Source organism: Megascapheus bottae, chromosome 6 (genome assembly GCF_031878675.1).
Source record: "Megascapheus bottae isolate mThoBot1 chromosome 6, mThoBot2.hap1, whole genome shotgun sequence".
NCBI lineage: Eukaryota > Metazoa > Chordata > Mammalia > Rodentia > Geomyidae > Megascapheus > Megascapheus bottae.
In genome coordinates this window covers 52852539-52876140 of record NC_143514.1, presented here as the reverse complement: position 1 = coordinate 52876140, position 23602 = coordinate 52852539, and the positions used below count along the sequence as shown (strand labels likewise).

At 42.3% G+C, this 23602-nt stretch overlaps 1 protein-coding gene across 5 annotated transcripts in view; it reads right to left on the bottom strand.

Moving 5' to 3' along the window:
* LOC150061855 (BEN domain-containing protein 5) overlaps nucleotides 1–23602 on the bottom strand; it is a 971256-nt gene that overhangs the window by 178335 nt on the left and 769319 nt on the right. For 3 of the 5 annotated variants that reach the window (XM_090334881.1, XM_090334885.1, XM_090334884.1), the window contains 3 exons: nucleotides 16797–16945; nucleotides 11044–11257; nucleotides 3063–3514 (listed from right to left, as the gene is read on the bottom strand). The exons of the other annotated variants lie outside the window; for them this stretch is intronic. In XM_090334881.1, coding sequence (XP_090191007.1) covers nucleotides 3357–3514; nucleotides 11044–11257; nucleotides 16797–16945 — 521 coding nt within the window. In that variant the 3' untranslated portion in view covers nucleotides 3063–3356. Of the gene's footprint in view, nucleotides 1–3062; nucleotides 3515–11043; nucleotides 11258–16796; nucleotides 16946–23602 lie in introns of those variants that run through there. 5 annotated transcript variants of the gene reach the window in all.

Below are 23602 nucleotides of genomic sequence, written 5' to 3'. Positions count from 1 at the left end.
CTTTGCAGATGAATCCGAAGAAAATAACTTGCCTCAGGGGAGGGAGAAGGCACTAGGGCTGGATGAGAACTTGAGTGCACATACTCCCCGTACCATTGCTCTGGATAAAGAATGCGGTGAGGCCCTCCACAAATTGGCAGAGCTGCAGATGAGCCCCAACCTTAAGGGCCTAGGCAGCTGAACAGATATTTAACTCAACTGTGGTCTGACATCTATCCAGTTTGTGGATGTTAGACTTGGAAGTTTTGACTGTTATGGGGGTTCACACCTGATCCTGGGCTGGGATCATTAGTATGCCTCATATGCAGTTACAGCCTTGAAAATAAAATAACAGCCCATCCCAATACTTCCAGCAATGCAATTTGGAGAGTTTCCTATCTTTATGAAATTATTATAAAGTCATTTTTATTGCTTTATAATTACAAAAAGTTATCATTTAGAAAAGCATATGAGAAATCAATAGAGTCACTATCACACATCTCAACTAGGAAATAAAGTGAATTCTCATCAGTCGGTTTCATCTTGCAACAGAAAACTTGAAGCCTAATATTCATTGATTCAAGTTTTGCCCACTCCATGGACCATCTCGTCCTAAATTACACAGTGGCCTGTCCCAAGAGCCAAAAGAATCTAGGGGCAAAGTGAAGGCTAGGTCATGGGTGCCCGGACAGAAAGTGGCCTTCTGCAATGTGCAACTACACATCATGTGCTGAACACAAAGAACGACTCTAAACAAGATGCAAAGGCAGGTTTTCAGGCTATCTAAGGAGAAATTCATTCTCAATTCCAGGTAAAGTATCCTCAGGCACATTAGATTTTTCTTTTGTATACTTAAGAAATATTCATTCCTTCATTAATCTCGAGATAAGTTCTATTAAACAGATACTCCTCAAAAGTGGCACTTGTGTTAAAATACATGTTCCTAGCTTTATTCCAGACCTATTAAATCAGGCTCCCCAAGCAAAGCCTGGGAATCTGTATTTTAAGCACTTCAGAAAATTCTTAAGATTGGGCAAGCCTAGGAAGGATCAGCTATTCAAAATGGTTTTAAGGTTTTTTTACATGCATGTTTGAATATAGCAAATGCTTAGAAATGGTATCCAATTCCAACAAATTGTCATTGACTACTTCGTTGGGTTACCCCTAAATACAGAGATAACATATCTAGATTCTTAGCCAGACCATAATATTCCCCTTTATCTTTCTTAGAAGTACAAGGACAGGTTTCTTACACTTGGATTCTGATCCTGCTTCGTTGCTATAGTTCCAGGACCTTAGAACAAGACACTGTTTATCCTTTCCTGAGCCTATGTCTTCATCAGTGTCAATCCTGAGTTCATACAGTCACATGCCAGGAACTCAAAACCATCTAAATAGTGGGAAAAACCTTTTGTTCCCATCAGATAACTTCTGACGTTCATCTGCCACACCACTAAGGATATCTGTCATCCACATGGAGTGATTCCCAGGGCTGCTTTCTAGATACTATCAGATTACTTTCCATAGCAGCCTCCAGTTAGCAGTCATTATCATAGATCAAGTGACCTGTTTAGAAGTGGTCAGACAAGGACTTGGACCCGAATCTCACAGACCCTCATGGTCTCCTCTGTTCCTAGTGCAAAGCACTCTCACATTCATCAGGTTGTTTTTATTGAGGATATTTCCACAACGTTTTTTTTACTAACTTGGAAATACCTAAAAACAACTTCCATATTGTATGTCTTTGAGAAAATGCACAGAGAATCTGAGTGTATTTCGCCCTGCTTAGAGGGAAAGGGAAATGGGGCTCAGTGACACACCTTTCCAATCTCTCATACAATCTATAGTACTTGTGCTTAAGCTGCTTTGTGCCATAAAACTGAACAAGAACTTATTGAGCACCTACTACCTACCACAAACTTTACTGACCTTGTCAAATGGATTCAATTGTGCTAGCCACTTAGACAAACTGCAGTACACAAAATGTTAGTAATTCATAGAGCCTGTGTGCTGGCCATTATATTCTTCATTACAATGATTAGAACTCTAGGAAGTTCTTGACCCATGATCACACTTCTGGTTTGTAAAGAGCTGGGAAAACACCATCAAAGAAAATGATCAACTATGTGTCCTATTAGTGAGCACATGATAGTTAAATGACAAAAGACTGGATTTACTGAAATAAGAGGTCTCAAAGTGACAGCCACCCACTCACTCACCCCGGTAACCCTGAGATTTTGCTTACAGACTATCAACTAAAGAATAACCACTAGCAAAACTATAGGACAAAGTTTTCCAACCCATGTCTAAAAGCCAATAAAAAAGAAAGCAAATAGCAGACGTTTATCGAGCGTTTTATATATGAGCACTTTATGTATTTTATCTCTCATCCTTACAACAACTCTGCAAGATACATTATTACCTTCTTTCTATAAATTAGATATTGGAGACTCGGAGAGATTTGGTTAAACCCAAAGTGAGCAATTTGTTCTTTGCTGACTGCTATGCAGACATTACAGAGAGAAGAGTGCAAATCAACAGGAAGATTGAGTGTAGTTTGACAAAATATGTTCCAGGCAGCTCAGAGACTCAGTAACTGAATGAATGAGATTTTTTAAAAATTGGGTAATTTGAAAGATCACTTCAGAAACACGGTAGAGTGAACAGTTAGCAGGAAACACTGCCCCTAATTGCATTTAGGGGTTTCTGAAATACAACCTCAAACCACTTAACATTACTACTCCCCTCCCCCCTTGATTAACCAAGGCTGACTCAAATTATCAAGGAAGCTGAATCTCAGAACATCTCGAACAAGCCGATTGGTCTAAAATTCATCTTTTGATGCTGATTTTGATCCACCATCAAAGATTTTGATGGCACCAGTTTCCTTTATGGGTTCTTTTCTCCTCAGAGAAGACCTTCCAGGCTGAATGACACCAGAGTCATCTCCAATATACACCTAAGACTCTAAATAAATGAGAGTAATGATTGTCCACATCAAGAATTAATGAAGCTTTATTTTAGAACAAAATAGAGGAACATGATACAAGTCCTTGGATGGTAAAAAATACCAGTCCATATAGTGCTCAAGTGACAAGCATCTCAGAGATGATTTACAATCTTCTGAAAATGGTTTTTCCTATACCCATAATGACACCTGTGGCACTCAGGCTCTGCCTGAGTCTCAGCAAATCCATCTGTCTGACTTGAAGTATGATGTCCAAGTTCAGATCAAGTTGCTGGCCTCAATACCCTACTGGCCCCCTGCCCACATGGCGCCATGTGTGGTGGGGGTCTGTTTTGGATGGCACCATTGCTCAGAAAAAAATCACACACCTCGCAAGGAAAACACAAAGGCTTTATGAAAAATGCAAAGTTTATTGCAAATTGTATTTTGCTTCCCTTCGTTCTTCATTTTTACAAGATTTATTGATATCCATGATCTTTTCACAGATGTACTTGTTGACTTTGGAGAGTCTCTGTGCAATTTCAGTTTCATCCACAGTTTCTTGTGCTATTCTGTCATACAAACACTCTAGACAGACAGAAGAAACAAGAAGGCCAAGGATTAATGGTGAATTGGGGACTGAATTTTTTAAGGGAGAGGGAGAGAACATGCTTCCTGACATACTTCCCAATGATTAAGTCATTTACCTTGTAAAAGTATAAAATATACATTCTAAATATACTTAGAACATAGTAGATATGTACTGTAAATTTATACCTTAATACCAGGGAAACATCCATGTGCCCGCTATCTAGCTGAACTGGTCCATGTGAAACTCCTGAATGGCTCGCCCCAAACTGCTTCTCCCCTCTTTGAATCCTTTTCAGCACTTGTTATTGGTGAGAATATGTAAGGATGTTTCATTATGGTGTATGTAATGTTCTTTCTTCCTCCTCCCCTTTCCCCTTCCTTTTACTCTCCCCTTCTCTTCCCTCCCCTTTTCTGTCATCAGAGATAATCCCTTGCCTGAAACTTTGGCTTTTTTTCCTCTTAGCAGTAATATATATATGTGTGTGTGTGTGTGTGTGTGTGTGTGTGTGTGTGTGTGTGTGTGTGTGTAGAGAGAGAGAGAGAGACATACATTTTATTTTTCCTGTGTTTAGCTGTTTATGAATGTGTCCATCTCTATGTATTCTTGTGACTTACTGTTTTTATTTAATGTTATAATAAGAGATTTACTCATTGGACATATATAGCGGTATATCATTCATTTTCACTGGTGAGTAGTATCCTATTGTCAGACTCTAGGTTGCTATACAAAGCTGTCCATGGATCCTTGTTTTACAAGTGTCCTCATTCATGTCTTAGGGGTACATACACAGAAACTCATCTAATTATCTGTTGAGCATGGAATGCTGAATGTTAGTGTGAGTGCACACTCAACTTCACTAGGTGATGTCTAGGACATTCTTTTCTAAAATGCTACACTGACTAGAACTCTTAAAAGCAATGTATGCAAGTACTAGTTGCCATGTATCTTTTTTTTTTTTTTTGTGGGTCATGGGACTTGAACTCGGCCTAGGTGCTATCCCTGAGCTCTTTAGCTCAAGGCTACCACCCTACCCCTGGGCCTGGGTGTTGTCCCTGAGCTCTTCAGCTCAAGGCTACCACCCTACCCTTGAGCCAAGCCCTACTTCCAGTTTTCTAGAGGATAATTGGAGATAAGAGTCTCAGGTCCTTTTGTGCCCGGGCTGGCTTTGAACCTTGATCCTCAGATCTCAGCCTCCTGAGTAGCTAGGATTACAGGCATGAGCCTCTGTGCCTAGCTTTGCCCTGTATCTTTAATGGCACTTGACACTGCCACATTATTAAGGTTTTCACAACTCTTGGTGGAGTAAAGTGTCTCACTGTAGTGAAGTAGCTGACAGCTGCTCTCTTACTGAGCCTACCATTTGCTATGAGGAAGCAAAGAGTTAGCCCAAAGCATGGCCTCCCTATAGTCTGATTTTAAACTGATCTCATAGACTGGGGACCTATAAATCATGGCTTTGAAGCCTTTACCTGATTAAAAAGGATGACAAACTCTGGCATCTTTCTGAAGGATGCAATGACTATGTGGACTACACATTTTTTTAATGCGAGGATTCAATTTATATTCTCTCTCTCTCTCTCTGTGTCTGTCTGTCATGTTAATCTCTAAGGCATAGCACAGTGCTTCGAGAGAAAACAGGATTAAGTAAACATTTGTTAAGTGAATTAATAAATGCTTTTCCAGGAAACTGCAAAAGGAAATAAAAAAATTGTGGACCTAAAAGTACAAGATAAGGTACAAAGTAGGATGTGTAATTACAGAAAACTTAAACTTCTTTGGGCTTGAGTTTTATCATTGAAAGACCAATAAAACAAAAATCTACCCCTGAAAAATCATATTAAGTGAAGTAAGCCAGACCCAAAGGAACATAGGCTCAATGGTTTCCCTCATTTGTAATAATTAGTACAAACCTTGCATTCTCCTAGCAGAGGATTACAGTAGCTCAAAACCTAGATACATAAGGCCATATAGGATGAGGCTAAATGAAAGGACCTCCAGGATATGGAAACAAAAGCTATATAATGTGTGATTGTTATTCTTAATGTACTATGTTATTTCTCATGTCTAATGTTGTCCCTTGGTTATTCTCATATTGTTATAGTATCTTACCTTGTAATCTGGTATATTGTATATATGTTTATTTGTTTATTTAAAATAGGAAAGGGAAGGGGGGAAACAATATGAGGGGAGGGCATGGGGGAAAGGAAATAGGGACAAAAACATGACAAGGGGTATCTCTGGCCATTCTTTCTCAAGGATGTGTTCTACAAGACTTCTTTCTTTAGGCCACCTTTTCCTTCACTACTGAGAAAGGTTGTTTTTATTGATTTCCACCATTTTAAAGCTTTTAATTGATTTCCATCATTTCCTGACCACTCTCAATTCACCTTTCCATAAGGAGACAGAACGCTAAGACTGGCTCTTTGCCCCACTGCTGCTATATCCACCTGCAATCCCCTTTCTTTTCCAAACTACCCCACCATTCCGTGTTTTTGCTCATTTTTGCCCAGAAGCCTCGAGCTCCACTTTTCACCTGCTTCAGTCCTTTTCAGTCTTCTCACTTGGCCTTTGTGGAACCTACCAGATGGAGTTAAGAGACTCTACTCCATCTACAATACTTCAACCCCATACCATTTGAGGTTTGCTTTAGAAGCATTGATAATGATGTCAGAGAACCACATCATCTCCCCCAGATTGGGACATTTGGGTATTTCTCTTCCAGTCCTGGTCCAGTAGTGTAAGCACTCAAGATGACTTTACCAGAACCTGAACCAATTTTTTTGCAGGGGCAGCCTGTGAGGAGATGTCCAGGTACTCAAAATGGCTCTGGACCTGGGGCCATGCAACTTTTACCGGGAACCTCTCTGGATCTCAATGCCAACCATTCATGATGTGGGATGTCAAAACTAGACAAAGCTAACTTCCTAGCAAGATGTAAGAGCGGGAGATGGATCACAGAAGAGAGTGGATATAATAGACCTCAGAGCCACAAGCATTTGTCAGAGAGATAGGAAGAGAAAGGCACAAGGAAGCTCTGCAGAAAGGTCCCTGCAGAACCTGGATCACTCTCATTTCCTGGGACAATGGCACTGAATGGTCCCTCAGCTTGATGAAAAGGCTTTGTTTGTCTCCAGTTATTAATCACCTGCAGTTGGTGGGAATGTCTCCCTCTGCGAGGGAACATTTGAGATTATTGCTTAATTAACAAGGTTTATAACAGCACTAATGTGTCCTATTTAAAAGAAAGTTATAAAAATTAGCCAGAACGCAATGCTGTAGCTCATTTAAAAAACTCAGACACTCGGCAAAAGGTCATTTGACCTCAATAAGATTTAACTATCATTCTGGAGCTTGTCGTTAGGGCGAGGCGAGGCTCGCTGCTCCTGCTCTCATCTTTCCAAAGTGGGTTCAACACGCATCCCATTCTTCTGCCATCCGCTAGGAATAGATTTTAACATCAAAGAAAAACTCCCTTACCAGTCGTATGAGCATAAAGACTTTTGCCATTTTCATATGGCAATGTGACATGTGACTTTTTTTTCAAATCATGCAAAATAAATACAAACAATCTCAATCCAGCTAGACAGCTTGCCTGGGAAAAAAAGCTAGCCAAATACAATCTGGAATAGCTCAAATAATTAGGCTAAAAGTGGTGACTGTGTGGTGGGATGGGACATAGATTTCACACCGGTCTGGCTGTAGTAAAAATAAGAAAATAAAACATCAATATTGTGTTTCAGTAAGACAGGAAACCTCAGGTGACAAATGCAATGCCTGAAAAACCTACTTTAGCTGGGCTCTCTAATAATTTGTATGGTCTTGGGCAAGTTAATTTCCTTCTCATCTACTTACAGGGCCAGTATTTACATGCAGTTCTTAGGAACCTGCGAAGAAAAGAGGACTGAGATTTAGTCCTAGGTGCACTGGACACAGGACAGAAGCACTCAGTGCTCTAAGAAGTCAGAAACGGCCTCCTGTAGGATTATTCTCACAAGCAGATCTGGTAGTGAGCAGCAGTTAGCTCAGCAAAACAGGATGGGGTTCCAGGCGTGGGGAATAATACCATGTGCACATTTCCAAGGTGAGAGGAGTTGAGGCTTGGGCAGGAAATAGAGTCTTGAATTGTGGTAACAACTTAAGGGTCCAAGGGTAATAAAGCTGGGAGTATAGACAAGGGCTAGGTTGTGCAGGGGTTTACATGGCATAGCCACTTAGCCTTTAATAAAGGACATACTGGCTGGGATGGGGTGGTAGTAAAGAGATCATATGTGAAAACTCACTCTAGTTACCTGATGGGAAGAGGAATGTGGAAGCTTCTTGAAGTAAGACAGGAAAAGAAACATGTGGCCCTCCCTTTCATGGGAGCAATGGCATGTGGAGAAGTGCAGGGCTTAAAAGGTACAGAGAGCAAGGGAAGCACAAGAGAGGGCACCATTCACTAAGTCAGGGAATGCCAAAGTTGCTTTGGGGAGAAGGCAAACCTTTATTAAGCACTAGCCCTGACAAGAGGCCTATAAATCATAGCTTGTAATGGAGGCAAGGGAGAAAGACAATTACCAAGTAAATATGAAACGCTGTGCAGAGACTTTAAGTAGGGTCATGGACAAAGTGAAGGAAGCACTGTTTGGGAGGGGGAGGCCTTGGAGGCCTCTCTGGGAGACAAGCAGACAGGATGTATTGCTCAGAAGGAATAATACTGTGGGCAGTGAGGACAGGAGGGAGCTGGAAGAAAGCTTTGGTGGGTAGTGTGAAGTATTTGGGTATTATATGAGATGGTCTAGTGGGGTCACCTGAGGCCTAATCAAGCCTAAGCTAGAGGGGAGGAGCAGGTTTTAACGGATGACAGTGGGCACACGGTAGAGCAGGAGGAGGACAGGAAGTGAAGTCGGTGAGGACAGTGTGGAAGGGGGAAAGAAGAGAGGCACAGGGAGAGAGACCTGCCCATAATACGGAGAAAGAAGCCTTGGAATTAGACCTGAGATTCAGGGATGAGAAGTCAGTCAGCACCTCCCTGTGACAGCTGAAAATACATCAGGTAGATTGGGGGCAGGGCCATCACCAGAACATAAACAGTGTAGATAAATTCTTCAAGAAGTCTAGAAATGCAAAGGAAGACAGACATGGTAGAGCTAGGTGACAAGAGTGGCCTCTGAGTACTGGATTTGCTTTTGTTAGAAATAAGCAGTCCAAGTATATGCAACCATTTTGGGAAGGAAGAAGGAAAACTTTTCTGGAACAAGAAGCAGAAGAATGGTGTGTGTGTGCGGTGTGTGTGTGCGGGGGGGGGGGGTGGTTACAGTTTAGCCTGTAGGTATGGTAGTTGGAGAAAGTTTACATACAGCTTAGGAAGTGGGGAAGGGGATCAGAGAGGGACCCCTGGGAAGGCTTGACACAGTCTGCAGTGGCCCCAAGCCAAAGAGTTGTGGTGTCTATTAGCCAGTTTTATGGCTACATCTCTAGGCAGCCCTGACTATCTTAAGAAGAAAGTTTGCAGCCAGAGAAACGAAACATGGAAAAAAGTGATCTGGGAAAAAACACCACTCTGAAGGCTGCTCGGGATTACTTCATCATCTGTTTCTTTTGCTCAAGTCTCATATAATGGTGCCAGGACAATAAAAATATAGGGAATCATTACAGCCCTCCACCCTGACTAAGATACACAGCAGATGACTTGATACCAAAGTGTGATAATGGGAGGCACAGCCAGTTACCTGGAGGCCTTTGGGACCTGCTGAATCGCATCCTAACACGTATCCCAGAGCTGGAGTTTGGCCAGCTATCAGGCAAAGCAGGGATCTCTCCCCACAGCAAGCCTTCTTTTGTAAGGCCACCTCCAAAATCAGCATATCCCTCTTCAGACAGCAGCCAGAACGAAAGTTTTATCTGAGTGCCTAAAAGTGGCTGCCCAAATCAAATTAATCACAAGCCAGCCATGCAGAAAGGCAGCTGTATTACAACAGAAAGCCCCTGAGCAGAGTCAGGGTTGTAGGGGTTTCAACCCAGGCTCTGAAACCTGTAGCTATATCCTGAGTTTGAAGCTGGTTCTTCAGTCCAGCCTCCAGAACACACCCTATTTATCTTTGCTTCCCTTCTTCTACCTTTCATCTATGGCAGCACCAAGTCCAGCTCACTGCCTTGGGTCTTCTTACTGACCTCCCCTTGATCATTCCTTCATCCAGTGAAGGCTTCCACTGCCTGCACTGTTAGTAAACACAAGATACTCACCATGGCCTTCACGTTGCTAGTAAAACTGGCTCATATCCACTGCCCTGACCTCACGCTTCACCCTTAAGTTTCAATACCCCTTGAGCATACTAGAGTTTGTACTACAGCTTGCTCTGCCCGATTGTAGACACATTTGTTGCTTTCCCTCCAGCACTTGTTCAGACCACAAAGTCTGCTTCAAATACATTCACTGAGTCTTACTTTCTCCATCAGAATGTGGCAGACTGGCCTTTTCAGGAGAATAGTTATGAGCCAGATTTTGAAGCCAGCCCTGCTGCTGGGACTCTTGGCTCTCATCCTGCCAGCTTCGAGGCTGGAGCAAGTTCTCTAATATCCCTGTGTCTCAGTTTCCTTATCTACGCAAAAGGATAATAATAGCAGCAAATAGCAGCAAACAGTTGGGCTGTTAGTGAGATAATGAGTTAATATATGTAAAAGTGTGCCTTAAGACTCATTAAAAAAAACAGAACCTGAGACATAAGTGCTCAAAATAATCAGCAATTACTATATTTTCTCTTCTCCCTCTGCTCTACTGTCTGTCCCTATGTGTTATTTGTGTGATAACAAGTTGTTCTTATGTCCTTCTTCACCTTGCGACTCTGAGCTCCTCTACACATCCTCAAAACCTAGCAGAGGGCGTGGTAATGTATAAAAGCTTGGTGAATGGAGGGAGAGAGGTGGGAAAGAGAAAGAGAAAAAAAGAAATGAGAAGATAAGAAAATGAGAGATACATGGTCCTGGAAAAGAGGAGGAAAGGAGAACGGGAAGAAGGGAAGGAGAAAAAGGAAGAAGGAAAAAATAAAGGAGTCTGGGATATTTGTCTCCCCAGAAGACAAATGTCTTAGCTGTCTGTCTGCCTTTTCAAACAATACAAAGGAATAACATCCAGTGACCAGCATTCCCTTCCCAGCTCCACACTTTCATTCCAGAAGCATCTGTCTCCAGAAGTACCTGCACCTCCATATATGATGTTCAAGGCCCCATTCAGTGACCTTTATCTCTAGGAATTCTTCCCTGGTTTTCTGGCAAAGGGCAGAAGGAACTAAGAACTCCTAAGAACTCCTAGATGCCATCTGTCCCTCTCTCATGATAGTTCCTTGAGCTGTATTTGTGTCCACAGCCATTAGCCCTGTCCCATGTGAACTTGTCAGTGACATCTGGAATATCCACTCGGTTGGGTCCCCTGTCCAAGGACCCAACACACAGGGGCTCCAGTGTCTGTTCAACTAAGCTGTACCTAATACATTCCTGGCAGAGTAAGATGGAATGTCAGCCATTGTGGCTCTGCTCTGTGACCTACCTCTGACAATGCTTAGTTTGTGAGGTGAGAGGGGTGGCTTCGGGACTGCATCCTTCTTTTTTTTTGTGGCAACTCCTGTGACACTTCTGTTTTTCAGAACATCTGTTCCCCAAATCATGACTGCCAAGTTCTTTGTGTACTTGGAATCTCCTTGGGTTACTTGAAGTTGGTGCCATTTCTCCTCATCAACCCAAATCCCGCTTCCCAGATGGACCTGAAAGAGATAAGAACATCACACCTGTTCAGTCTGACGGGTGGGCAGCTGGAAGCTGCTTTTCTTCTTAAAAAGCACTGTTACACAACTATCAGGAATTCATGCCACACACAGTAAATTAAATGCTCTTTAGGGGTAATAACACCTCTTATTTACCGCACACGTATAGTGTACCAGACTTTACTCTATACTCTATACTCACCATCTCAAATCTTGGCATTCCTGGATGGTATTATGACACCAACTAAACTTCAGATGGAAAAATCCAGGTTCATCATGATGGATGTGACTTTCCAGAAGTCATCCAACTAGTAAGTGGCAGAGCTATAAGGTCTAAGCTATATTCATGTAATTGCAAAGCAAATCAGAGCCTGACCAAATCTCAGGACACGTATGTGTAACTCCTTTTTGTATTGTACTTTAGAGAGTCCAGGCTCAGCTGGGCTGTGGCACATAGCCTGTAGCATCAGCTACTCAGAAGGCTGAGCTCTGATGACCATGGTTCTAAGCCAGCTGGGGCAGGAAAGTGTGTGAGACTCTACATTTCCAGTTAACTACCCTCAAAAAAGAACTGTAACTGTAACTGAGTGGTAGATTGCTAGCCTTAAATGAAATGTGACCAGGCTCTGAGTTCAGGCCCCAGTACCAAAACACACACTTTTAAAAAAAAAAAAAAGGGAGAAAGAAGATAAGAGGAAGAGGAAGAAGAACAGGAAGAAGGAGGAGGAGAAGGAAGAGGGGGGAGGAGATGGAGGAGGAGGAGGAGGAGGGGGGAGGGAAAGAGGAAGAGGGCGGAGGGAAGGAGGAGGAAGAGAAAGAGAAGAAACCGCAACCAGTTTCCTTCTAATGTGCACATCAGGATGGTTGAAATCTCTCAATAATTCCAACTTACAACTCAGTTTGAAAGTCCCTGGAAGCTCATGAGGTGAGTAGCTGCCAAGGCTCTGCCACCAATAGGGGGTATACTTGTGTGATGCCCTTCCCTGCTCCGAGCTGCATTTTTTTGGCCTATCACGTGAGAGACATGGATCTCATCTCAAAGTTCATCCTTCTGGCTCAAAACACATCAATGAAACCACCATGTACCTGGGTTGATTCTGACAGCACATAAAACTGAACACAATCTTATACTCCCTTACAAGGAAGCAGTCAGAAAGTTGACAAAGTCAATAAATTACTATGTTCTCTCTACTCCAGACTGAACTTGCAATAATCCACAGCTTTTAAATCTGTATTCCTTTCTGCCTTTTAACGACTTGCAAACCATTTGCTAAGATTAATCATTAAAAAATAGTTTTGACGACATCGCCATTTATGTTGAGCTTCTGCTGAAACTATAAAAGGAGGAAATGGCCTCTGTGGTGTGGAGGAGAGGCAGCAGCTAATGAGCTCTTTCCAAGGGGCATGAGGAGGCTCAGCTGAAGGTCCTTATTTTCCGAAAGATCTGCAAGTCGCCATCATCACAGGATCAGGAGATGTCTCGGGAGAGGTCCTGTTCTGAGAGACCATGCCCCCACCCAAACTGATGGCGAACCACAAGACCAATTGCGCAAAAATGATCAATGATCTTTCTGGTAAGTGTGGCTTGGGAAAGAAGGTGGGCACAGAGATGGACAGGTCAGCCAGCAGTATTTCTTCTTTACTAGTGATGTCACAGTATGATGCTCTAAGTCAATGACCACAAGGACAAAACCATAGGTACGTGGTTAAGCAATTTTACAAAAACAAAACAGAATATGGTTATTACATGAGTATCTATACTGAAATAGAAATAGGTTGAAACTATTATTCCTGTTTTGCAGCTATGAGCAGAGATTTAGAGGTTCTAAATTACTTTTATCAAAACACACAGTCAATTTTGATATCAAGATTTCAACTCAAATCTACGTGACCTAACTCATCTCACTTTCCCTGCTGTCCACAAGTGTCAAGGTGGTACTAATAAGTCTGAAAGAACAAATGCAACACATTAATGCTCAGGTAGTGCTGAGATTTCTTCTGCATCTGCCAGCCATGCCCTGTGCCAGCTCTCACTGCAGCACACCTACTGCAGACAGGGAAAGTAGGAAAGAAGCTACAGAGCTGGACTTGTCTCCAGTCCCTTTACTAAGCCACCTGTAATCACTGACATTAATAGTCTGAAAACACTGCTTTCCTTCTTTGACTGGATGACCTCAGCAGTCTTTCAGCTCAATCCCTTGGAATTCTGAATAGCTCCCAGTTTCTTATCAGATCTAATCTCTTCAGAGTGACTTTAAAGATTCCTGAAGATCCCAGGTCTATTCTGTCTATGAACTTTAAAGTGTAGGTCTATCCCTCTATAAATCTCAACTCCTCCACCTGCTTTTACTTGTGGTGTGCTGTAACAGAGACAGGATGGGCTCTGAAGCTTTTGTCCCTGAGTAAAAATTCTGTCTCTTCCTACTAGAGGGTTAATGGCAACTGGTCATTTTTCTCAACTATATGACAGGAAGATCGTCTTCTAATTCATACAGTTATTTTGATAAAATAAGATGAGCTAAGCTGGGTGCTGGTAACTCTTGCCTATAATCCTAGTTATACAGGAAACTCACATCTGAGAACAGCAGTTCAAAGGCAGCCAGAACAGGAAAGCTTTCAACTCTTATCTCCAGTAAAGCCAGAAATGAAGCTGTAGCTCAAGTGGTAGAACATGAGCCTTGAGTGCAATGGCAAAGAGCCACTGCCCAGACCCTCAGTTCAAGCCCCCCCTCCCACCTCGCCAAGAGCAATCCAGTAACTACTGCACCCTGGGGATTCTTTCCCCTATCTCTGCTCCTTTGCTCATGCCATTCATGCCATTCCCTATGTCCAGTCACCACAAGCCCATTAATCTTTGCAGCCCCAGCCTAAAATCCAAGAAACACTGCTTAATTGCTCCAGGGCTGTGTTCTAACTCTTCCGAAATCTCCTTCCAATGTAGAGGCGCTGTCCTGACTCTAGTCAGTACCTCACAGTATATCTCAGTGAGGAGAGGTCAAGGATTTGTCTCTCCTGTCCTTATGCAGTGATCAGGGCCAATCTGAACACATACAGTAAGAAACAGCTGGGCATATGAACATATCTTAATGGTACTGGTTTTCAGTTCTGAAGGAGTTACTGTTCCTTGGAGAAAAGAACATTTTCTGACATATACCTGAGTATAGAAGGTTGATCATCAATGTTACAGCACAGACTAAAAATGGACTCAGGTAAGACCAATTGTGAGTCTATCCTGGACACTTGAGACAAGGCCTCAGGCGGTCAGCATACTTGGGGCCACTTGAGCACTATCCAGCTCTCAGGGGCATGACAAAATTGACTGGAAAGAACACTTGCCCAGGAGCCCGGCAATGTGGCTTCTTATTCCTGTTTGCCTCTAACCTATTCAATAATAATAGATGCATCCTTTCTCTAGATATGTTTCCTCATTGATACCATGAGTAAATTAGATTATTTAATATTCTTTGCAGGCTTATGATCCAGTGAGTTTATGAAATAAAATATCTTCGGCAAAGAAAAGTAATATACTTCATGAGGATTTGAGAGAAACTTGTATGGTATGTCCAATTCATGCAAACCACTGACACATTTGAACAGAATGTAGTATCATTTTTCAGGGAAAGTGAGTAAAAACATGGCATCAAAGTATTTCCTTATGAATAGTTTAAAAGATGAAACAGATTTCCTAGAAGAAAATGGGTCCCATTCCAGTGCTCTAGGCCTTTTAGGCTCCACAAAGAGAAGGAAGGGTCAGAGAAGAGAGTGGAGCTAAGAACAGTGAAGCCTGCTTGTGGGATGAGGGAAATGCCACTGTGAGAAGCTGCCTTCCATCTCCAGGGTATCTGTTTTCCTACCCTTTAATAAATGTCTCTGCCTGAATACAAATTAGCTTCCAACAAAAAAGGTGAGTATTATAGCAACATTCTGGGAAAACAAGAAACAAAAAAGACATTTTCAAAATCTATTGTTCAATTGATGGGCAAAGAATTAAATGAGGTTTCTATATCTGTTTCCTTGGGAAGGATGTTTCCTTTGTAAAAGAGGCTCCCTTGCTACACTCAAAACTGTCCATCAGCCTTCAAAGCAAGAGAGAAATAGATTTCTCTTGGAAGCTACTTTAAGAAAAACTGTAGTCACTCCATGACTAAAAGAAAAATCAACAAACCCAGAATAGTCTTCTTTTCTTTTATCTTCAACTGGGAAGGTTCACCAAACTCAGATGTATAGTTTGAGTCCAAAAAAAAGACCTATGCAGAGAATCAACCTGATTTGTCTTTCATAGTAAGGATGCTGAGGCCCAGAGAGGTGAAGGACCTGCCCAAGGTCACAGAGCCAGGATAGAAGTAGAGCTCCCATTTCCCGCTGGGTCACAATACCTGTCCTCTTCAAGGCTGACTAATAAAGCCTGTTGAGTGGAGCAGAGACAAAGCCTGGGCCTGCCTCAGCCCTGTTCCTATGGGGTTGGGGGGTACTCAGTGGGAGATGCAGGGAAGAACAGCATATCCAAGAGAGCCCTGAAGACTAAAAAGTTTCATTTCCTCAGCTTCACAGTATTTGCTTTGGCTCACGTTGGCCAGTTGTGGGGTTACATCTGGACAAACCCAAATCAAACAATCTTTTCTTTTTTATCCACTCACTAGGGAACAATACCAGATAAACATAGACCTTTTGTAGCAAGAGGCCAGGAAAAAAAATGTACTGACATAGATGACTCTTTGGGGAAAAGCCAAGGTAAGGTCTGTAATGTGTGCTGTGGTGGCAGAAGATATAACACTAAATCTGGACTTTACTCCAACCTACACAAAGGGCTCTGACAGACTTCCTCAAAGACAAATTCACCTGGGTCTCCCGAGAGTACTAGAACAATTTCCTCCCTTGCCCTGTGCTATAATATGTGACTTTAAGGTTTCCAATGGCTCTAGCTTTATGTTGCATCCCCATATCAGTATACTACCAGTGCATTTGTTTTCTTTCATGATTTGACCTCAGGAATCACACAGGGAAATCTGAATGGTTCTATGTGGCCTTAGGATTGTGGGGTAATCACCACTGAAAACACTGAGGAGGTGACTTAGGGACAACTGTTTCATTCACTTCTGTATCCCTGGTACAGGATAGAGGCAGGGAATCACCTTCATACATGGTAAATGAATGTGCATGGAGTTGCTATCTGTAAAGCAGGTATTTCAGTTCCAGTTCACCAGGCAAATGTGAGGCATCTGGTTTTATAGGAAGGTAGGAAAAGTTTCATCCAATTGTTAAGGGCATTTAAAAAAATCTTTCTCACTCATAAGATATTTTAAAATATTGTTTTAGTTTTATAATTACTCTGGTCCCATATTTATAAGAAAAACAAAGGCAGAGAAAAAGTCCCAGCACACCTACACTAGTCATTGTAAATCCATTATGCAGATAGTCATTCAGGGCTAGGCCAGGAGGCCAACCAGCCCAGCCATTTTGGAAAGCTCCCACCATACTCTCCACTTAATGCTGACTAGTAGACACCTTCAGGGAATGGATATTGAGCTTAAAACACTACCTTGCCATTGTCTAGGATATACTTGTCCATGACAGGTGCAGGAGCAGGGAAATAGGACGACGTATTTGCTTCCTCACTGAAAGTGCTCCGTAACTCCGGCTCGGGCTCGAGACATTCTGACTTTACTTTTTCCAAGTCAATGGCGGGACCTAGGCAGTTAAGAAAAGAGATCTGTCTAGAACTCCAAGGAAAATAAAAGGCAAATATTTTTAACTATGCATCTATCAGCACATAGTGGCACAAAAATATGGTAGCTTATTTTTGTCTATTGTTCTACACTTAAACCCAGACTTGAAAATAATGATGTATGAATGTCACAAGGGAAAAGGTGAAAAAACTGGAAGACAAGAATGGACTAGACTCTAAGTAAGAAGGAGGAACACTTCTAGGATGGCATTGTCTACAGGGAAAGGCAGAGACTTAACTTCCTGCACAGGGAAAATGGTTCAGTTCAGACTGTGTGTGATGAGCGCTAGCAATGACTAGAAATGGAAATTGTGTTTTTGCTGCAAACTCCGTGATAGAAGAAAGTGAGGGCAGTTGGAAATGGAAGGCAGGGCCCTCTCCCTAGAACTTTATATCTGTATAGAGACATTCCCACCAACAAATTAAAATACAATACAGATTAAGTCCCTGATTGTCTGATCCAGCAGCCACTTTGATTTTTATTTTAATGCAATCAACACAAATTATGTGAGGTTTTAAACAGCGAGAAGAAGCTTGGTAAGGAAAGATACACGGGAATGGTTTCTAAAGGGGATGTTTTTTCTTCATTAGCTTTAAAAAAAAAAGGATGGACTTTTTTTTTTTTAATCACCTATTGTGTCTTGATTACCAAAGGGCAGAAAAACAGGATGAAAATGGGTAAATAAGGCCAAATGATTAATTTTTGTGGGAGAACATCTCCAAATGTCTACAGAGTACGCTAAAATTCTTCCTAAGGAAACACTTGAGTTGTTATTTGGGATCAGGACAATGTCTGTGGAAGAGCATTCAACTTACTTCAGGTCCAATCTCACATCCTAACCATGTGGCTAATTGGGTTTAAAGATTTTTATATTAGTAACTCCTTGTGCAGTGATCTGGTGGTAACCCTACATCCAGTCACCACGACCCACACTTTGGCTTGCAGAGGGCAAGTGGTGATTTTCTCGCTAACACCCTTCATGGCAAGGTTTCCCAGACTGAAAGTATCAGTCCTGGGCTTCTGACAGCTGCAAACTGAAAGAACCTCTGAATTCTCCAAAGATTTAGACACAAATCCTGCAGAAAGCCAAACACAAGACGGCTGAGGAGTAGAACAGTGCAGATGAAAGCTGTTGCTTCATCAGGGTAGAGAGATCTCCAGTCTCATTCCTGGCTTGGCCATGTTCTAATTATGCAATCACATGCAAATGAGCTGCAGATGCAGAGGCTGGCAGAGTTGAAGAACCAATCACAACACAATCACGCTCTCTCTCAACAAAGTGTATCCTGTTCAAGGGCTGGGTCTAGGTCTTATTTTTTCTCTTTGTCCTCAGAACCTGGCTCTGGGTAGGTTCTCTCTAAATGTTTGTTGAGTGACTAGAAAAATGGCAGCAATGAATGAATCCTTCTAAGGTTTCAGAAGCAGATACTCAAGTTTCTCTTCTCTATACATGATGTCAGAGCCACAAACAAGTGGGACACTTGATCTTGTCTCAGATCTGGAAGAAGGGAATTACTTCCGTTTCCTCTAAAGCACTGGCTCAGTAGGTACTGGCAGTTTCTTCCTGCTCTCATATTCAGCAACAGGAAAAGGGAAGAGGCAGGAAAAACCACACAGCCACCGGGTTCCAAGTCATCTTTGGCCAGATCACGTCCCCCCTCTAAAGTTTCCTTTTCCACAAAGGAAGGCTATTGGACAAAAGAAAGGTATCTATTGTAGCTATGCCTTTAATGTGATGCTCTCTTCCTTCTCTACAATGTCCACCAAAGAGATCTTCCACCTGAATTTGTCCTTTCTTGCTTATGCAATGTACTACCCTCAATTAAGTCCCTTACCACAGCCTCCTGAGGGTTTAGAACTACCAGCTGCTTCTCACTCTAGGGCTCACATCTTGCTCCTACCTTTGCCTAGGTTCCCTGAATGCTTTGTTGCCCTGTTCCTCTCTGCTAAGGATGTCATAATCTCAAAGGCTGCCTCCTCTGTCTGGACAACTCATATTCAGGTACATCCTAAGCAACTGCTTTGCTCCCAGGAAAGGGTCTCTAACATTATAAGTAAGAAACCGTTTGCATCCATCTATTTCTCTGTTTTCAGTAGTAGACTCTAATGTACTTTTTGCTTGTTTGTAAGTTCTACAAGAGCAATGCTCTACTCCCTTTGTAATCTTGGAGGGGGCGTGGCACTTCTTGGTACACAGTGGGCTTAAAGTATATTTATATGACATGAGAGGAAAGAGAAAACTAAGTTCTTGAATGAGCTTGGGCAACAATGCTGACTGAGGGTGCTTGAGGCAAGGGGCACCCGTGAGTATGGGTGGGTGGGAGTTACCTTTCTTGTTGCCGGAGAAGTAGAAATCAAGACTAAGTAAAAATCAGAAGTAACTAGTGAGGAAGATGGACAGTTCAAATGGCTGCAGTTTACACATAGGACTCTGCCTCCACATTGTGGACAGAAATACACGTAAAGGACAGGAGAAGAAACAGTTCCCCATCCCACCCCCACAGTCAGAGACTTCTATCTAGTCCAAGTGGCCAACCTAGCTGTTTATACAACACTTACACACTGGCCTTATAGGTGGCATTTGTGCCTCTACCCATTTTCACCAGACAAAATCCACCAGTGACTGAAGGCCTGATTCAAATGCCCCCTCCTCCTGAGGCTGCCTTGTCCCCTCAATGGCAGTAGGTAATTTCATCACCTGTTGGTTTGGGATTTGAAGCCAGGGCCACTGGGATTTAAACACTAGGTTTCGAGGTCCTGTGAGATTTGGATCTTCCTTTGTCACTCTAACAGGTACATCTGTACCTTCATTTATTTTTCTGTCTCTACCACAGGCAACGAGGATGGGGCACATGGCGATGTTTCTTTTTTGCCAGTCCTGGGCTTGTTCTCAAGGTCTGAGCACTGTCCTTGGGCTTTCTCCAGACTAGAGCTCTACCACTTGAGTCTCAGCACCACTTCCAGCTTTTTTCTATGTATTCATTACTGAAGAATCAAACCCTGGTCTTTGTGTATGCTAGGCAAGCACTCTACCACTAGGCCAAACTTCCAGGCCTGTCTTTGTTGTTGTTGTTAATCAGTCTTGGGGCTTGAACTCAGGAACTAGGCATTGTCCTTGTGCTTTCTCAAGGACATGAGAAAGCACCACTTCTGGCTTCTTTTTTCGGTGTATGTAGTACCAAGGAATCCAACCTAGGTGCTTCCTGGATGCTAGGCAAGCACTCTACCACTAGGCCATACTCCTGGCCCCTAGGGGCTGTGTCTTCTTATGTTAAGAGACTGGGGCACATATATATTACGCATATAATTGATATTTGAGTAATTACTTAACCTCTCTGACCTTCTGGCCTCATCTCAATGGAGAATAGGAACAAGCAACTTGTCAGGATTGTAAATGAAATGTGTCAACCACATATATGAAAGGAATTCTTGAAAGCCTTACACTGAGTGGGTGCTTGGGAAATAATCCTTCACACACATACACTATCCTGTTCCTTATATACATTATACTTACGTGCTTACTTTCATCTAGGTAAAATTGTTGGCTCCTTGAGCCAGGCCCCTGCTGGTCTGCTCTTCCCTCTAGAACCTAGCACAAGCCGGGCACACACAGAGCAGGGTCTGATAATACACACCCAGTCCATCTCCTTTGTGATCATGCTGGTCTAAGGGAGCTTTGTCCAACACTGACACTATTTACTAGGATCTCTGGCTCTCCAGGTAAGATATTTCCTAACATCCTCAGTCAGAATCACTCAACACCTGTGGTCTGTAGACAAAAGCCACCTCCCCTGAGGGCACTATGCTGCAGAAGGTACCTGGTGCCTGAGCCTCAGGGAGGGTGACAGAGAAAAACCAAAGGCACATCTTGAAAGGGACATCAGCAAAGTCACGTCACCTCCCTGTACCTTAGCTTTCCTACTTGAAAAGGAGGACTAGCAAGAGCCACTATACAAATTGTCAATGTCTCTAGAATTGCAAGGGCACAAGCAGACACAAGATAGAGACTCAAAAAATGGCAGATGAATAAAGGAATAAACCAGTAAATAATAGCGCAGTGTTCAGTGTTGTAGAATCAGAAAGAAAAAGGAAGAAAAAAACATGTGGTTTCTTTGGGGATAAGAGGGAAGGCCTCTAGTGGTTTTAATTTAAGAGGGGGAGGGACTCACTTCATTGCAAATTTTATTCGGCTCCACTCCCAATGTTGGCAATTTACATCTCATTACAACAAATGCTTCAGATTGCTGTTTTGCTTTTAAAATTTTCTAAGGCATTGTTCTCCTTCAAACACATGTGGCCAAATTAGCCACAATAATAAGCATTTGCGTTAAGAGACAACATTGTAAGATCTGGCAGAGATATTTTAGGTAACAAAGGAATTTTTTTTCCACTTTGTGGGAAGAGTAGGAATGAAAAAGAAAGGCCTTTTGATCCACTTGCATTCTAGTATTGACACACACTTGAAATTTATTTTGGGGGAAATACACCTTCCACTGAGAGAAACCTTTTAGCTGAGTAAAGGGAAAGCTTTTAAAGACTATGAAAGACGGAGCTTGTCTTTCCCTTCAATCATTCATGAGTCCATTCAGCACACAATCTCAGACTGCACACCAACTGGGCTCTCTAAGAGGCAGCGGGATTAAGGAAGAAATAGAGTACCCGTATGTCCTACTTCTGGAGAAGTTCAGATTTGCACATGGAGGACATTCTTACAACATATGCACATGGCTGTGATGTGGTGGGTGGCAATTGATCTAGTGGGAGGAAAACATAAATCTTGGTTCTGTTAGGTCTTTTACCTCTAAGTTCTAATGACTTCTCCCATAAAATGGGCATCATGGAATAGGGTCAAGCGCCTTATGTTGGTTGGCAAAACAAAGAGATAAAGTTATACTATTCTCTAATTTTGTTTTATATTAAACTGACTAATGCAGCTCTTTCTGAAAAGTTTTCCCAAAATGTTACCTCTTCCAGGAGGTTTAGAAATCACTCTTCAAAGCATAAATATTTTGGGATATTACTACGTCTGATATCTCTCTCTCTCTTTCCTTTTTTTCTGCTCAGCTGTGAGGCTTGAACTCTGGGCCTGGGCCTGTCCCTGGATTCTTCAGCTCAATGAGTTCAATGTCAGTGCTCTACCAATGCATTACTTCATGTTTTCTGGTAGTTAACTGGAGATTAGAGTTTCATGGACTTTAGTGTCCAGGCTGGCTTTGAAACACGATCCTCAGATCTCAGCCTCCTGAGAGCTAAGACTGTAGGCATAAGCCACTGGCATCTGGCTACATCTGATTTCTTTTGAAAGAAAAGTTTGTAATGTGTGTATGTGTGTGTGTCCTTTCTTTCTTCTTTCCTTCCCTTCCTTTCCTTTCCTCTCTTTTCTTCTTTTCTTTAGTCTCATGCTTGCTCGGCTTTGCTTGCTTAGCTAGGGCTCTACCACTTGAGCCACATCATCATTCTTGCATTTTTCTGGTTATTTTGAAGATGAAGTCTCTCAGACTTTTCTGCTCAGGCTGGCTTTGAACCTCAGTCTTCAGGATCTTATAGGATTACAGGTATGATCCTTCAGTGCCTAGTATCCTGCATGCGTGTGCGTGTGTGTGCGTGTGTGTGCGTGTGTGCATGTATGCACACTTGTATGTGTAGGCAGTATTGCAGCTTGAGTTCAGGGTCTGGGTACTGTCCTTTTGTTTTTCATTTAAGACTAGCACTCTACTCCACAGCTCTACTTCCAGCTTTTTACTGGTTACTTGAAGATAAAATTCTCACAGACTTTTTCTACCTAGACTGGATTTGAACTGCCATCCTCAGATCTCAGCTTTCTGAGTAGCTAGAATGCAAGCCACAGATGCTGGGCTACGATAGGTTACTGAAATGGATTCAGTCTGTCTCATTATTCCTTGAAGTTCATAGAGGTTTTCTGTGATAGATATAATTCTAGTTTCTTCATAAATACAGTGTGAATCAAATAAAAATTAGATATAGACAGAACACCTACTGCAGCAGTGGCATTCTAGATTTAGCAGAATAAAGATGATTCGGCTTGCTTGCTCTTTCTTTCTCTCTTTCTCTCTTTCTCTCTCTCTCTCTCTCTCTTTCTCTCTTTCTTTCTTTCTTTCTTTCTTTCTTTCTTTCTTTCTTTCTTTCTTTCTTTCTTTCTTTCTTTCTTTCTCTCTTCCTTTCTTTTTGTCAGTCATGGGGCTTGAACTCTGAGCCTGGGCACTGTCCCTGAGCTCTTCAGCTCAAGGCTACTGCCCTACCCCTTGAGCTACAGCACCACTTCCAATTCTGCTTTATTGAAAAGAATCTGAACATAGAAACTGTAAGAATGAGGGTGATACAAGGGCCTTTGAAAGGAATGAGGAAACAGCCTAGAGCAGAGGGGGTGGATGGAAGTAGGGAGCACTATCTTGTAGACCTTATCAAGGAATGCCTAGACCACTTCCAGCTGCAGCTGTAGCTATGCATATCCTAGCTCCTATGAGGGCAGAGACATATCTGGTCTCATTCATTTGGCGAAAATCTACTTATTTACCTACTAACTGCCAGCTCTGGGCTAGATGGTCTCAAGTGATTCCCAGACCAGACGCAGGAAGAGACAGCTGACAGACTGTCAGGA